Source organism: Rhinolophus sinicus, linkage group LG12 (genome assembly GCF_036562045.2).
Source record: "Rhinolophus sinicus isolate RSC01 linkage group LG12, ASM3656204v1, whole genome shotgun sequence".
Classification (NCBI taxonomy): domain Eukaryota; kingdom Metazoa; phylum Chordata; class Mammalia; order Chiroptera; family Rhinolophidae; genus Rhinolophus; species Rhinolophus sinicus.
The window spans coordinates 43,040,488-43,057,357 of NC_133761.1; the positions used below are offsets into that span (position 1 = coordinate 43,040,488).

Here is a 16,870-nt window from a genome sequence, read left to right on the forward strand (position 1 = left end):
TTGGGCTTTCAAAAGATGTGGAATCACCTATTTGAACCAAAATATTTAGATTTCAAGGGGCAAAAAAGCCCTCAGATGATGTCTGTTACACATCTTACATTTCTGTCTCCCTGCTTGGCCTGAAAAATTCTATAGATAAGACACTGTATCTGTCTTCTTCACTAAGGGTGCCTGGCACATGGCAGGTTTGCAAACACTTTCAAATAAATGATGATATGAAATCAGAACATGTGGGTTACTTTTCAGTCCCAACGCTGAATGGCCAAACCTGTTTGAGCAGTTGCTTAATGTTTCCCATCTTTTACCTTCTCATCTGTGAAGTGGTGTGGTCATAATTCCACTTCACAGGGTTCTTATGGTGATTAAATTAAGAACTATATGAATCTCATTCCAAAAACTTAGGGGAACAGAAATGTAACTTGTTTATTGTCTCTGTAAGTGAATTTAGTTTCTATTTCAGCCAGCGTTCTGCTACATGATATTTTATCTCAATTAAATGTTCTCTCACTCATTTCCAGGCAAACACCTTCACCCTTTCCTCATCTACTCCCTGGGGTTAACGTGAGCTCCGGAGAGCTTGTCGTGAGTGTGTGTCTGTGTAGGGGGACTAAGCATCAAGTCTCACGTGCTGTCATCCTCACACACATTGAAATCTGTTGAGACATCTGGTTTTCATTCAGCCTTCTGGTCATACGGTTCTTGTAGATTCTGACTAAATGGCCACTCTAGGTTTGCTAGTTGTCTGGCTAATTCTGAGTCACAATAAGCCACACACACACACACACACACACCCAACCATGCTGGTGCTTTTGGAGCACTTGTGGGAAGTGTAGATACCCAGCTGGCACGTCTGTCTAGACACAACATGTAGGCATTTCAGTCCTATTGCCTTTTCACCCATCGGGGCTCTCCATGAAGCTTGTGGCTTTCATTCTACACCCAGAAATTAAGGCTTTGGTTCCCTCTGCTTTCATGTTCCCTGACCTCATGAAGTGTATCATCCTTTATCCCTCCAGCAGGGCCAATGTGAGGCAAAGGATCTGTGATGCCTTCCTAATGACATACCGTTGGCTCAGCTCTCCAGTTTGCCTTTTAGCTTGTTTCTGTCTTCTCCTGTGGAGTGTTTTGTTTGTTAGGTTTTGGGGTTTTTCCTGAGGCAGGAAATACAGATTCTAACTGATCTTACAGTCTTCTAAAACTCTGATTTATGACAAGAATTATGTGAACTGAGTCATTTAGACCTCAGAAATTTTTATACTCAAAATTTGAAAATTAAAGTTTTTCTCTTAAAATATTGTCTTTGCCATGAGTTCAAAAACCTTATTTGGGAATCATAAGCCGAGATTAACTGTCTTCTTTCTCTCTGATTCTGCTATGACAATCATCCCTTTGCAATGGGTATAGAGTTTCAGTAAGAGGATATTGAGATAAAGAGAAATGATTGAAAATAAAAACTATTGAAAAATTACTGAGACTATTTTTTTTAAAGATTTTATTGGGGAAGGGGAACAGGACTTTATTGGGGACCAGTGTGTACTTCCAGGCCTTTTTTCCAAGTCAAGTTGTTGTCCTTTCAATCTTAGTTGTGGAGGGCGCAGCTCAGCTCCAGGTCTAGTTGCCCTTGCTAGTTGCAGGGGACACAGTCCACCATCCCTTGCGGGAGTCGAACTGGCAACCTCTCAAGGACACGCTCCAACCAACTGAGCCATCCGGGAGCTCAGCTCAAGGTGCCGTGTTCAATCTTAGTTGCAGAGGGCGCTGCCCACCATGCCTTGCGGGACTCGAGGAATTGAACTGGCAACCTTGTGGTTGAGAGCCCACTGGCCTATGTGGGAATCGAACCGGCAGCCTTCGGAGTTAGGAGCATGGAGCTCTAACCGCCTGAGCCACCGGGCCAGCCCTACTGAGACTATTTTGATTAATATATCAAAATAGTATCCAGTTACCTGTATATAAAAGATATATAAGTATTAGTTGGTCATAATTTCTTTATTTAGCATTGTTTCACCAAAAGCTTTAAAATCAATGCTCTTAACCTTTAATCTACACGTGGTATAAATATTTAAAAGTCTCTCTTTGTTTCCTTGTTTTTAAAAAACGCTTGTTCTCTATTTTTAGCAAGATTATTGCTTCTATGTTTGCTTTGCTTTGACTGTGATGTCTGTCTCGGATATTAAGCTCCGCTGGAACAGAGATCGTATTCTTCCTAGCGCTGTGCCCACTTCCTGATAGATCAGTTCTAATAGTTCTTCTCACTTATGCAAGGTATGTGGCTCACTTTCCCCACTATCCTCAAATACAGTCCGACACCCCCGCCAAAATAGTCTATTTGCAATTCACTTATTCCCTACTCTGTACTGAGAATCAGTGATACAACATGTGCTGAGGGGCAGAAAAATACGTAGTAATACCAAATGTTTGTTGAGTACTACACACCTCCCACTTCTCTTAATATTTTGTATGTGTTTTGTCGGAGCCCCAGCTCTTTGAGGTACATAGTACATGCTGTTATTATCTCCATTTTGCAGCTGAGGAATCCCAGTCTCTGGGGGACTGAGCATCTCTCCAAAGCTTTCCCAGCTAGAGCCCGATGCCCACCATGTAGCTCAGCTCCAAGTCGCACACTCCTAGCCTCCATCCTGTCTCAGAACCCAAGGAGTTTGCCACATTTCTACCCAAGCCCAGGGATCCTTAGATAGAAATAGGTCAAATACAATTGACGTTAAGAAACCATAGTCTACTTAAGTGTGAGTGACTTCCCTGTCATAAAGTAATGCTTTGAGCTAGTGAATCAGATAGTGACATGGTTTTAAGTGGTCTTTTGACTTTACCATAGAGATGCCCTGCCTGGGGGCTGACGTGTCCCCTCCCCTTGGTGGTAACCTTGCAGGGGAGGTGGGTGAATAAAGCCATAAGAGTTTAAAAGTACTTCTACACAATATTCTACAACTTTTTCTCTGATCTCTGTTATTTCCACCAAGTAACCAACTTGTTATCCCATGTATGGCACTTTACAGTGTACAAACCTTAGGGATTTCCCTTTGTTTTAATATGGGAAGCTACTGCACTTTTAGGGACTTCTGTTATGGGAGTCTTAGTTCTTCTTGCTGACACATTTGTTCTTGCTGATGAAGTGAAGAATCAAAGGTCAGCAAACTGAGTAATATGCAAGCAGGGTTTATTAGTGATGCATCCTCAGGGAAGAGGATGGGCCTAGCCAAGGTGGAGAGAGAGAGAGAGAGAGAGAGAGAGAGAAAGAATGAATAAGACCTAGATCCCTGGTATTAGTGATACGTTGTTCTCAGGGAAGAGAATGGGCCTAGCTGAGGTGGGGGGGAGGGGGCAAGAAAGCCCCAGGGCCAGAGAGAGAGAACCCTTGTCCTGAGGATTTATAGTTTGCCGGGTGGGGTGGGGGAGTTACATGTTGATTTGGCGGAAAAAGTGGTGCATACTCTTCCAAGGGAGGGCGTGACTTCCTAAGATGGGTGGAGTTCTGTTGACTCAGATCCTTATCTTGCTCCAGACTACCTCTCCTCATCTGTTGTAAAAACAGATAATGTGGCTGGAGACAGTTAATCAAAGCTATTTATGAACTTTCTCTGTAGTCACTGTGGATCCCCTCCCACCCCTCCTCCTCCTCCTACATTTTCTCACTTCTTCCTAATACATCCAAGTACATCCCATCGATTTTCTGTCTAAGAGAGTATTGAGTGGCGAGAATCAGGACATCATGGAGCCATGGCTTCTGCTGTGGTCAAGGAGAGGAAGCAGGGAGTCCAACCAAGGGAAGTCAATGGCCCTTCAGAGTTGGTGGTTAGAGTGAAAACAAGAGGGAGGTGAAGCTTAACAGACTGAAAAGGTTAAGCTATGGGAAGAAAACTGCATTCAAGAATGAAAAGAGCAAAACCAATGAAGAGTCAAGGCCAAAATCCAATAGAAACAGGCTGAGAGCAGAAAAATGCCAACATCCAGACAGAGGTGACGAGAGTATCCAACTACACGGCATGAGGGCATGAGCTGAATCATTTCAGCAGGCAGGTGGCTCCGCCCAGTCTTAACCTTCTCAACTCCTTCTGAACCCCTATCTTTTCTGAAAGTCAGGGTATCATGATGTCATAAGGGTAGGGGGGTGTTTTATGGAACCCAAGGGCAGGATTGAAACTGGGTCTCAGGCACAGGCAGTCGGGAGCCGTCTGTGTCTGCACTTCTGTCTTATTCTTCACTCTGCATCTTTTGCTTTTTCTAAGACTATAACAGCTTCTTAACTTCTGGGTTAGGGACCCATCCAGACTCTTTCTTTGGGTTCCAATTCCGTATTCCAGGAGGAAAAGATTCTGATTGGCCCAACCTGGTCAGTTGCCCAGTGTTGGAAAAATCAATTGTGCCTACTTTGGGGACCAAATTGTATTAGCATGGCTGGTGAGAACCCGCCTTGGGGGTCAAGGCCCATCCTTCAGTCTCACCATCTCCCAGGCCAGTCCGTGTTGCAGGAAGGATCAGATTAGGGGACATATATGAAAAGGTGCCATGCAATATACAGTATAGCTGACTCTTGAACAATGTGGAGGTTAGGAGTGCCGACCTCTCATACAGTTGAAAATCCACATGTAACTACAGTTACTATTACAATTCTCATGGCTGAAATTTGTAAGCATGAGGAAGTATTTGAAACCCAAATTGCTTTTGTGGTAATAATATTAATTGCCATGCATTACAAAGATACCCTGGGTATAGAAAGAGGCCTGTAAACTGGAATTAATTTGCTTCATTTGACGTTTGATTCTAAACCCTTTTGCCCCCAAAGGATGCAGTGAGGGAAGGGCAGGTTTTCAAGACCAGGTCTCCTGGTCTGTAAAGAAGAGTCTCAGAATTAGAAAGGGGAGGTCATTATTTGGTATTCAAAAAGTTAAAACAGAAAATTGGTAAGCGCCAATCAAGGATGTCTGACGGGGAAAGTGGCTGGATTTTAAGATCCTTCTACAGAGTATGTCTCCTGGAAAAGAAGCCAGTTGCACACCCTGGAGAGGATGCTTTGTGTTGCTAGTGATAATTGTTCCTCATTAACTTTTCCACAAAGGAGCCTTGCTGTGCTGCACAGAGGTGGATGGGGCCACTGTCTTCTAATAAAATGCGAACTACTACAGACCCTATGGTTCCTGTGCTGTACATTTTATTAAATTTACTGGATCCTTCTCCACTGTAAAAACAAACAAAAGTAACTTAAGAGAAAAATATCATAAGCTTTCATTTAAAATTTGTTTCAGAGATTCTTATGCTTGAGATTACAGCATCTATTTTTAGATGATAAAGCCTGAAATGCCATTCTATTTCACACTTGAAATTCAAAAGGCAAAGCAGATTGATTGTTTTACTTGTAACTTACTGTGTTAGTTGGAGTAAATAATTCAACTTATTTGTGCTTTTTTTTTTTTGAGGAGGAGGAGAGGTAACATTATTCTGCCTTTTAAGTGTTTCGGAGACCCTTAAGCATAAAAACTCTCCTGGAGCATAAAGGAACTCACGGCAGAATGTTTTTCTCTGCCTTGATAAGAATGCATTGTGGAATTTTAATTATTAGTGTATTGTTCAGATGTGTCCAAATGTGTCTTTGTTTTTAAACGAGGGGTCATGGAAAACGGAGTAACTGGGATGACATTAGAGGGACAGAAATTAAATATTTAAATATTTAAGTTAATATTGAATTTAAATTAAATATTGGGTCATCTTACTGAGATCCATTAGTAGTTTAGAATAGAGATGGTGATGACTAAGGGAGAGAGAACCAAGTAGAAATAATAAAGTTAAACACTAAGAAGATCAAGAGTAAGTAAAGTGTGTTGAGAGAACACACACACACACACACACACACACACACACACACACCAAAGAACAAAAACAAAATAACCTATTTGAACCTAAGAATTAAAAGGAGATTTCCATGTGGACCTATTGATACTTTCTACAGAAAAGAAAAAAATTCTTTCCACCAGAGCTGTGCTTTTCAGGGAAGGTTATGGGAGTGGGTATTCTTGAGCTTACAGTCTGAGGTCAGTTGGTCCACAAACATGGATAACTGAGTAGGAGGCAGGCAGTGACAGAGAAAACACAACATGGGGAACAAAACAACACGATCCCAATCCTTGAGGGGCTTCCTGTCTGGAGGGGAGAGACACATAAATAAAAATTCCGGGTGCCAGTCGGGCTACAGACGGCTAATCCAGGAAGCTTCCAGGAACATTCTAGAAATGCTCCTAGCCTGCAGGGTGAGGGAAGCCTGGGAAGGCAGAGAGAATTGCACGTCCAACAGCCCGGGGTGAGGACAGAGAGCATGGCACATCTACGTTCCTGAGCTCCCCTGCTGTCCACTCAGAGCTGAGATGGAAGTCCCCAGTGGCAACTGCAACTTAAAGAAAAATGCTTTAAACTTAAATTCAGACCAGTTCTAGGTCCACCATTGCAAGTGGAGTTTCCTCATCTCAGTTTCCTTTTCTGTAAGATGGAAATAATAAAATATTTCCATGATTTTCAGTGATTGTAAGATGCACCATCTATTTAATAAGAAATTTTCAAGGTAGGGGTGGGGGGAGGAGAAGTATGTGTCAATCATCGTATGTATTATGTACATACTTTCACTTTTTAATGTTAGTTCCTGACTTCAGTGACATTAAAAAGTGAAAACATGTACATTTATAAAGCTGAGGAAATGTGGTGATGTGCATTTTCCAGGGTTAAGTGTAGTTAGGATTAAATGAGGTGACATATGAAAATGTAATTTTACAGTGTGCTGTGGACTGAATGTTGTGTCCCCCAAAACTCATATATTAAAACTCTAACTCCCAATGTGGCAGTATTAGGAGGGGGCCTTTGGGACATATTTAGGTCATGAGGATGGAGCCCTCCTGAGTGGAATCAGTGCCCTTACAAGCAGCGACATGAAAGCCTGCTCTCCCCTTTTCCTGACCCCCTAAGGATTCAGTGAGAAGGCGTGAGAGGCGGCTAACCACAAACGGAGGACATTCTCACCAACCACAGGAGACATCACGTGCCTTGACATCACGTTTCCCAGCCTCTAGGACTGTGACAAGCAAGTTCTATTGTTAAGCCACCCAGTCTATTATATGTTTGTTACAGCAGCCTGAACAGACCAGGACACACTTTCAAGTGCTGCAATGCAAATATTATTACTTGCCTCGCTCTCTGCGCACCGCCCAGCTTTTAACAATATACTAGGGACTTGAAACAAATGGATGTCATTCAATCTTGATATCAAATTTTTTGATTAAGTGGGATATTCTCAGATCATTCTTAAAAACTATTATAACATACAGAGACTTTTAGAATGAAAACGAAATTTAAAGTTCAGTGAATTCTATCCTTAAATTTTGTGATAGAAAAAAACCAAGGATCAGAGAAATAAAATGACTTTTCTGTATACATACAGTTCACAGTTGGGGCAGGAGGAGGCCTTTTCCTAGACGATGTTGACAATTGTTATTGATGGTTATGTACAGCTCAGTATTGGAACGGCTGTGAAACCTCAGCTCACACAAAGCAGTTGTAGGAGGCCAAGCCCCCAAGTGAACGACATCTTCGCAGCAGCGCAGTCCAAGGCTAAGTTGATTCTGTTAACGGAATTGGGTGGTGGGGATGGAGCGCATGTGAGAACTACAAAGGTGGAGAACTGTGCGGTATCAGATGTGCTGCCTCCGCACAGGAAACAAAGTCATGCTCAGCCTGAGCCTCACAGTTGCTGGAATTGTAGGTCGTCCTGTACAGGGAAAGATTTATTTTTCTCGGAGGTCTCCCCACCCCCACCTCCAAGCAGTTTCCCTTGGTCTGAAAATGACAAAGCAGAGTGGGTCTCAGGCACGTGACTAGTCCGGGCAGGTCGTTCACAGTAGAACCGGAAGGGGTAGTTACTTCCTTGTAGTCACCAGGAGGCTGGGCTGGGTTGGGGTGGGTGATGATACTGTCAGAATCACAAGAAATTCATCTTTGAGTGCATGCAGTCATAGACCTACCTATACCTACCTGTGCCCAGCATCTCTGATAGGACACGGTAGCAAAACAGCCGCCACTTTCCTGAAGGCTTCTCACAGCGTTGCAGGCAGGGTCCACTCCTGATCCTGCCTTTATCTATAGAAGGCCAGTTAGGACAAGATTGTCACCATCTCCCACCTGGAGATATTGACCCCTGGTGGAAGTATTGCTGTAAGCTCCCTGCAGCTGAAGGGGACTCTGAACTCTTGGGGCTCTGTCTGGCACTAGGTTGGTCTGCTCTTCAACTTTAAGACAAACTGCTCATCAGTGGGCAAACTGCACTGAAGAGACAGGATTATAAAGCAGGAAGTCTGATATGCAATCTGTGTTGCTTCATTTACTTCTCACACTTGAGTATTATAATACTCCTTTGACAGATGCACGATGGGGACTAGGAAAGCTTAAGGAAGCTCCTGGGGTGGGGCGAGATTCCCACCCCGGAGTCCTGACTGCCAGCTTTCTGGGCCATACTGGCTGCAGTCTGGAGTGCAACACCACGCCCCTCCCCCGTTGGTCTACCTGCGGGAGGTCCCTGTCCCCTGGGCACCGACCCGTAGCCGGGGCTGCGGCTTTCTCCTGCAGTGACCTATCAGCCGGCGCGGCTCCCTCCCACCGCAACTGGCAGACGCTGAGCGCGCTCGCGGTGCTCCGCTGTGCGGGTCCTGCCTTTGTTTGGAGTAATGGAGAACCGGAGAACCGGGTGGGGTAGGGGGAGGCGTGACTTCAGTATTCATTTCGTTTTTAAACAAATAGTTACCTAATGTGTGCCTGTTTCATGCCAGCCTGATACTCCGTAGGCTGAGCCGGCTGCGCCGCGAGCCCTTCCTTCTGCCTGTCTCTCCCGCGAGGCCCTCGTCTCGCCCACCCGTCCTTCGCGCGGCGGCGGAGGGAGAACAGCGGCGCAGACAAGGCAGCCAGGGCCACGCGCGGGCGGAGGGTGTTCCCGCGGCGCCCGGCTGGCGTTGCAGAGCGTGGAGATTTTCCCCATTCAGAAAACTAACCTCTCCGCTCGCCGGGTTGGCGGCGGGTAAGGCTGGTCCCGGGCGCGCGGTGCTGAGGACCAAGGGGCCTAAAGTGGCGCGTCGTCGCGTTCCGCCAGGAAGTCGCATTTTGTAAATCCCATCCGGTGTCCTCGCTCAGTTTGTATAGACGACTGACATCGGCCGCGGATGGGCACTTCTGTGAAACGAAGAGACAAAATGGCTTGTGGTTCAATCCGTAATAAAACCTCACCCTTTGACTTCGAGTGTCCGACATTTTGTGACTTGCGTTTTTTGCTCTATCACAGATTTAGGAAGCGACTCTCAAACCATGCTCCCTACCCATTTGTAAACAGCTGGCTTTTCAAGTCCCTGTCTTTACCCCTTCGTGGCGGTAGGTAGGGGCTCGGGAGTGGGCAGGGGTGGTGATGGCAGAGGTGGGCGGGGCAGGGCGTTGTACTACTTCAAGATGCACTCCATCCCAATAATAGATTGTTGTTACTAATGATCCTCTCTGCGAAACCCTTAAAATTGCCCCTTGATTTCCCTAGCAGCAAGAGGCGAGCCCTTATTTGCTGAGCTGACGCCTCCTCCCGCCGCTCCCTCCCACCACTCCTGCTCTGGAAATTACAACTCCGCGGCGCGCGGCGGCGGGAGGAAGACGGGGAGGGGATCCCAGAGCCAGCCCGGTGCTCGCCCTCCGCCCGCCGGCTGCAGCGTCGCGCGGCCAAGGTCAGATGCGCCGCAGGAGCAGCGGCAGCGAACTAGAGAAGCGGGTCAATCCTGGCCGCGCGGAGAAAGCCCAGGGCGCGTTCGGCCCCTCACCAGCAGCCGCCGGGGAAGCGAAGGTCTCCCGGCCGCCGGCCGCACCCCGCCAAGACAGTCACGGGGCAGCGACCTGGCAGGTGGCCGCCCCTGGGTCAGCAGGCCAGGAGCTCGCGCTCCGCCTTCCGCTCCCGGGCGCTGTCCGCCGCCTCCTGGTGCTGAACCCAGCCCCACTGCCACGCGGCCTGCTCACCCGCCTTCTCACCTACAGATCGCCCCGATTGGGGCGGGGCAGAGGCAAAAGGGGGCTCCTGGGCAACGGCTCACTGGAGCCGAGAGGTTGAAGCAGGAGAGCCAGCGAACGGCAGCTTGGCCGCTGGTCCTGATGTGCAGAGGACGTGCGCGCTGCAGCCGCGGGCGGCGCTAGTGCTGATTCATCACCTAGAGAGCCTCTCAGGCCACCACGAGGGCAGCCGACCGGCTCGGGACTCTGGCCGCAGGTTGAAGCCGCTGGTGCAGAAGCCTCGCGGGCAGGAGGTGAGGAGCCCCTCCCTTCTCCTGCCCCCAGTTGTCTTAGGGCGGTGGCCCCAGGACAGAGAAGAGGGGCGTGCCCGTGGGCTGTGTAGCAGTCATGCCCGTGTGCTGTCCCCGCCTCCAGTTTCACCGGTGCTAACCACGCTTGTTCCCCTCCGCCCGTCTCCGGAGCCTGGGTCATTCCACCCCAGGACCTGAGCAGCTTGCCCTGCCGGCGCAGCGATGGAGGAGGAGCTGAAGTGCCCTGTGTGCGGCTCCATGTTTCGGGAGCCCATCATCTTGCCCTGTTCTCACAACGTTTGCCTGCCTTGCGCTCGTACGATCGCAGTGCAGACCCCGGACGGAGAGCCGCACCTGCCGCAGCCTCTCCTGCACCCCCGGGGCTCCGGGCTGGCCGCCGCGCCCCCTCCGGACCACGATGCAGCAGCTGGCCCGGCCTGCAGCGGCGGGAGCGCAGCTGGCGGCCTGGGCGGCGGTGCGGGCGGTGGCGGGGACCACGCGGACAAGCTGAGCTTGTACAGTGAGACAGACAGCGGTTATGGCTCCTACACCCCGAGCCTCAAGTCCCCCAACGGGGTTCGCGTGCTGCCCATGGTGCCCGCGCCGCCCGGCTCCTCGGCCGCCGCGGCCCGGGGTGCCGCCTGCTCTTCGCTGTCCTCTTCTTCCAGCTCCATCACGTGCCCGCAGTGCCACCGCAGCGCCTCCCTTGACCACCGCGGCTTGCGCGGCTTCCAGCGCAACCGGCTGCTGGAGGCCATCGTGCAGCGGTACCAGCTCGGCCGCGGAGCCGTGCAGGGGGCGTCCGCAGCCCCTGCCGTGGCCATCTGCCAGTTGTGCGACCGCACCCCGCCGGAGCCGGCCGCCACGCTCTGTGAGCAGTGCGATGTGCTCTACTGCACTGCCTGCCAGCTCAAGTGCCATCCATCCCGGGGACCCTTCGCTAAGCATCGCCTGGTGCAACCGCCACTGCCGCCGGCTCCCGCCGAGGCCACCTCTGCGTCCCCAGGTGCGGCCCAGGGCGCCCCCAGTGGAGGAGGCGGCTGCAAGAGTCCTGGGGGCGCCGCAGCCGGAGCGGCAGGGGGCGGCGCAGCCCGCAAGTTCCCTACGTGCCCGGAGCACGAAATGGAGAACTACAGTATGTACTGCGTGAGCTGCCGGACGCCGGTGTGCTACCTGTGCCTGGAGGAGGGCCGGCACGGCAAGCACGAGGTGAAGCCGCTGGGAGCCATGTGGAAACAGCACAAGGTGAGCGCGCGCGGGGAGCTTGGGTGTGAGGGGAAGTGTTCTTGGTCTCTTTAGGGAGAGTTGGCAGAGGGCGGGCCAGAGGGTCAAGCAGCAATTACTTCATTCATTCATTCATTCATTCATTCACCCAGTCACTCACTCATTCCCTCATCAGTCATTTGACAAACACTGAAATGAACTCCAGGTACTCTGAACAGGATATTGGGGTTGGGAAGGGCATGGAAAGACGACATACTAGGTCCCCTCCCTGCAGAGCTTTTATGACTCCATCGCCTGGTGCAACCCCCACCCAGAATGCAGGAGCAGGGCTCTTTCACTCCTAAAGTTGGCTAACTTACCTTAATGGCCCCCTCCAGATTTATGGCATTCAGGGCCCCTTTTTCCCTCTAAAAAGATTTTTTTAAGTTCAAGTGTTACCGTCTGCCTGCCGGGAAGTGTCTGATGCCTTTGGCCTTTGGTTAGTCTTCTCTGACTGCAGAAAGGATTGGATCCCAGCCCTCAGTGAAGGGATGTACTATTGTCTCCAGAGCAGAACTCCTAGCAGCTTCCACAGCAGACATTTTCCTACTCTTTCAACTAGTCTCCCGCACGTTCTACCCCCAGAATGCCTCCTAGTCTAAGGGAAGATACAATTCCTCATGCACCCTGTTTGAGAATTTGGATGTGTGCCCTTTGAAAACGGGAGCATCATTTTCCCCAGAGACCTTCTCACTGGGACTCTGCCACAGTAGCTGCAGGAGTGTGGTGGAGTCGCAGAGTTAGCTCTTAGTGAGCCAGACACGCACACTTTCATCTGCAGGCTGCCACAGACTTGCCTGGGGTGCCACCTCCCAAGTGGGAATGGAACAGCTTCTAAAGGCAACTCGCTATAACTCTGGCTGCCAATCAAGTCAGGCCCTTGATATGGCCCCAAAGCAAGAGTGGGGTCAGTTCTAACGAATATTCACCTTAATTGCCCATCCAAAGGCTAAGCTGAGCATCTGGACTCATGGCGCCTGGGGTCAGTCGGTCAGGCCTGACAGAGTTAGAGTCCCTTTTCCTAGTTCCCCAGTTAGCATCTGCAAATTTGGACATTTATCTTTCAGTGTCCTCTTTCCAGTAAACTTCACACCTCTAAGAAGTAGGAAGTCTCCAAATCACCCAACAGGAAATATGTATTCTAGTTGAGGAGGGAAAACACAGGAAATTAAAGCGATTTGCCCTGGCTGTGTCATATTATCCAATTGGAAATAGACAAGGAGGGGGGGCATAGATGAGAGGAGAAGGGACTAACTATTCCTATTGTAGATTTATTATATACTGTTACTATATAATTTCATCTGGTACAATGCGCACATTATTATTATAATTTAACATTTTTCAAATAAAAAATCAGAAAACAGAAGGGGAACACTTTAGTAATCCCCCTTGGAGAGGGAAATGTGCATAGTAGGTCAGAAGAAGGGCAATCTGGAGTTAAATCTCTAATTTTTGAGCAGTGGTTCTCATTTGGGGACAATTTCACTACCCTTCCAGGACATATGGCAATGTCTGGAGACATTTTGGGTTGTCATACCTAGGGGGTATTACTAGTATTTAGTGGGTAGAGGCCCAAGACACTGCTAAACATCCTACAGTACACAGGAAACCTCCCCCAAAATAATTATCTTCTGCTGAGGAACGCTGCTGTGCAGTCACCAGACCTGGACCCGAATCTCAGCACTTGTCAATCATGCGCTGTAAGCCTTAGGCACAATTTGAAACCCTCTGAATAATAATATCTAACTCAGATAACTGTTGTAAGGAGTGAATATAATACTATATGTTTCTCCTCCAGCACAGCAACCAATAGATGTTATTATTATTATTTTTAGAGTTCTTAAAACCACTAGACCTGAAGAAAGCTACAGGGCAAAGTGCTTATTTGACCTCAGTGACTTGGTTCCCTGGAGAAAACATGAGCTGGTAACTTCTGGTATTGTTTATATTGAGTCCTAATATAGCTTTGAACAGATAGGAAAGCCTGCCGTGAGTTAGTTGTCATTCATATGAAGTTTTGCTGCATATTGCTTCACAGTAATTGTAGTTGCCTTGCTTATTTCATCTTTCAAGTGAAAAGACATCATTTTACAAATAAAGACATCTTTTGCAAAGAGGCTGTGATCAATTAGCAAAACAAGAAGTGTAGGTTCACATTCAGATTTCATCGGCTGCTAAATTTGCACAGCCTAGGAGGCTAGAACTAATTCTGGATGTTGTCACCTAAATCTTGAGACTTAGTGAAGAGTGCAAACCAAAATGAGTTGAGTTTGCAATCTCCAAAGAGATCAAGCCCCTTCCAAGGAAAAGTGAGTTGGATAATGAGTTATCACACAGGGAAAATCATTGATCATCCGTGACTTGGTGTTAACAGCTGTTTTATAAAATATCTATCCTCAACCAACAATGTAACGTTATGAGGAAATATGAAAAGCACATGTGATATTTGCTCAATAGAATGGGACAATAATCTGGGAAACATGACCACAGAAGTCCCCCTTATCCGTGGTTTCACTTTCCACAGTTTCAGTGATCCACAGTCAACTGCAGTCTGAAAATGTTAAATGGAAAATTCCAGAAATAAACAATTCATAAGTTTGGCATTTCTCGCCATTTTGAGTAGTGTCCTACCCAGGGGGTGGGTCACACCTTCGCCCAGCATCTCCACACTGTACGTGCTGCCCAGCCATTAGTCACTTAGTAGCCGTCTCGGTGATCAGATCCACTGAGGGGTGTCACAGTGCTTGTGTTCCAGTCACTCTGAATTTTCTTACTAATGCCACATTCACATAACTTTTATTACAGTACATTGTTATAATTGTGCTATTTTACTGTTAGTTATTGTCTTAACCTCTTGCTGTGCTTAATTTATAAATCAAACTTTACTATAGGTGTGTACGTAAAGGGGAAAACAATCTATACAGGGTTCAGTAATGTCTGCGGTTTCAGGCATCCACTGGGGGTCTTGGAACGTGTCCACGGGGGGCAACTGCATGCAGAGTCTAGTGTCTTAATTTTATATTTTGTGCCATTGCTTCAGAAAACTAAGACATCTTCCTAAATCCAGAAGGAATGCTTTGAGATAGTTTTTGAAAATCTGTTTTCAAGAATGAATAGAAGTTCTGCTGTTCTCTTTCAGCAGGTGCTGTTTTTCTACAGAAAGGGAAATTATTGAGTGCTTGTTCTGAGGCTAGCGATCAAAGGAGCTAAAGGAGGGAGCCCTCCCTGGTGGGTGTTTGGTGTTGCTTGGTGGGCAGGCCTGTAGGCCGGCACTGTGAGCTGGGAGGGGCTACTTTTCACAGATGAGCTACAATACTCAATTACGCACTCTCCTCCCACCGTGGCAGCATCCGTTTAGTAAAACTTAAAGTCTCTGGATTGTTGTTGTCGCCTAAACATCCTAGGAGCCATGGCAAAGCATGTCACACGACCAGAACTAGAACATTCCCCAGCATCCCTTCCCCCAGAAATCTTTATCACAGCCCTGCTTTACTTCGTTTCTAGCCTGACTGGACCTTGCCATCTAATTAGTGATTCTTAGGTAAAGAGACATACAAGTCACACTGAGATCTATTTTAAAACAAGATTGATTACCACCTATTTAAAAGAGCATAAAAACTTTAGGTCTTGGCTAAACACATTTTTAGGTGATTCTCCTGGGAGAGGACTGATTGTTTCACAGAGCTGATGTGAAGAAACTACGCTGTGGAAGGGTAGGACAGGGAAGGGACGCTTTCCGTGAGAGCCTTTCTCTTGTTGCCTATTGATTATGGAATTCTAATTTTCCTGAAACCAGAGGGAAAGGGTCACTGTGGGCCATATCTCTTCCCTAGTGTGACATGTCACAGAATGTCAACAAAGTCCGTGACTCCTGCTGGGTGCAGAAAGCTGACCCTGAATTAAAATGGACAGAAGTTGATTCCAGCACTGAGGTGTGGTGTGCTTCTTCAGAAGTCTTTGAGCACCTTAAAGCGTAGATGAGTATTAACACCAAACCTCACTGATACACCAGAATTACCTTTCCCAATGAGTCAGCATGTCACAGAGCAAAGGAGATGGCCGGGCCTAGAGATCTGGGGTCACCAGGACTGCAGGTTACTCCCATGTGGTGAGCCACTGCCAGGGGCCCCTGGTCCTACCTTATTTCATAACAGAGATAAGGAAAGGTTTTTAGCCTGTAAAGCCTCTGAAGAAAGACTTCCTCCATTAAGAGAGATGACACATAAATGACAAAGATTAAACATGTAATCATAGCTGAGCCATGTCATAAGTATACTTATTTGAATATTTATACTACTTTACAACACAATTAACAGGTGCTCATTGTTAAGAATCAGATTTATATGTGTAGGAATGTAGAAAAGAAATATCATCCCCAAATTCCAATTTGCAGAGAAACACATTTCTAACATTTTAGAGTTTTTTTCCTCTAGAATTCTATTGTATATTTATTTGTAACTGTCTTTTTTGCTTTTTTTTATTTTTAACTTTTACTTATTTTAAGTGTGTTTTCCCAGGACCCATCAGCTCCAAGTCAAGTAGTTGTTTCAGTCTAGTTATGGAGGGTGCAGCTCACAGTGGCCCATGTGGGGATCGAACCGACAACCTTGTTGTTAAGAGCACTGCGCTCTAACCCACTGAGCTAACCGGCCGCCCCTTTGCTTTAATAATACAATATATCTTTCCTGTCAATTAATGTACATCATTTTTGATGGCTGCATGCCATTCCATTATAAGGATTTATTATTTTATTTGATCAACACCCTCATGCTGGACTTTAGGTTGTTTTCAGTCTTTTGCTGTTATAACCATTTTTTTTCTAGTTAAATCTAAACTGTACTCTTAATTCTTTCCTTACCGTAAATTTCTGAATATGGATTTGCTATATCAAAGGACATCTGGCTTTAAGACCTTTGATTACTGTTGCCAAATTGCCTTCCATAACGTTTATACCAATGTTTTCTCCCAACAGCAAAATTATTTAAATAATAAAAAATTCATGTAGACAGGGACCATGGGGGAAACAATATGTGTATTGTCCTGTTTTCAGTAATTGTTGTTTGCTGTTTTCCTTACATTATTGTTAGAACTAGTTTTTAGAGGATGACCACAAGTATCTAGAGTTTATATTATGTTGGTGCAAAAGTAATTGCGGTTTTTGCATTTATTTTTAACCTTTTAAACCGCAGTAACTTTTGCACCAACCTAATATTTTTAACTACTAGTGATCTGCCTTCCCTCAAAACTTGGTTTGATGTGCACAGCTCTTGACCAAGTAGCCCCTCTAT

At 47.0% G+C, this 16,870-nt stretch overlaps 1 protein-coding gene and 1 non-coding gene across 9 annotated transcripts in view; one reads left to right on the top strand and one right to left on the bottom strand.

Annotated features, from left to right (window-relative positions):
• Window positions 1–1,863: 1,863 nt before the first annotated feature.
• Window positions 1,864–12,185, bottom strand: LOC109461272 (uncharacterized). 7 transcript variants are annotated; one of them, XR_002139669.2, is made up of 5 exons: window positions 10,051–10,185; window positions 9,042–9,219; window positions 8,560–8,706; window positions 7,440–7,969; window positions 1,864–1,946 (listed from the first exon to the last, which is right to left on the bottom strand). It is a non-coding gene; the product is annotated as an uncharacterized LOC109461272 (transcript). The 7 variants fall into 7 exon arrangements; XR_012490688.1 differs by lacking the exon at window positions 1,864–1,946 and adding an exon at window positions 8,032–8,136 and having other exon boundaries at window positions 3,232–7,768; XR_012490685.1 differs by lacking the exon at window positions 1,864–1,946 and adding an exon at window positions 8,032–8,136 and having other exon boundaries at window positions 3,232–7,946.
• The window catches only part of TRIM67 (tripartite motif containing 67), a 48,822-nt gene continuing 42,484 nt past the window's right edge, over window positions 10,533–16,870 (top strand). For both annotated transcript variants that reach the window (XM_019757376.2, XM_019757377.2), the window contains exon 1: window positions 10,533–11,564. In XM_019757376.2, coding sequence (XP_019612935.2) covers window positions 10,542–11,564 — 1,023 coding nt within the window. In that variant the 5' untranslated portion in view covers window positions 10,533–10,541. The remainder of the gene's footprint in view (window positions 11,565–16,870) is intronic.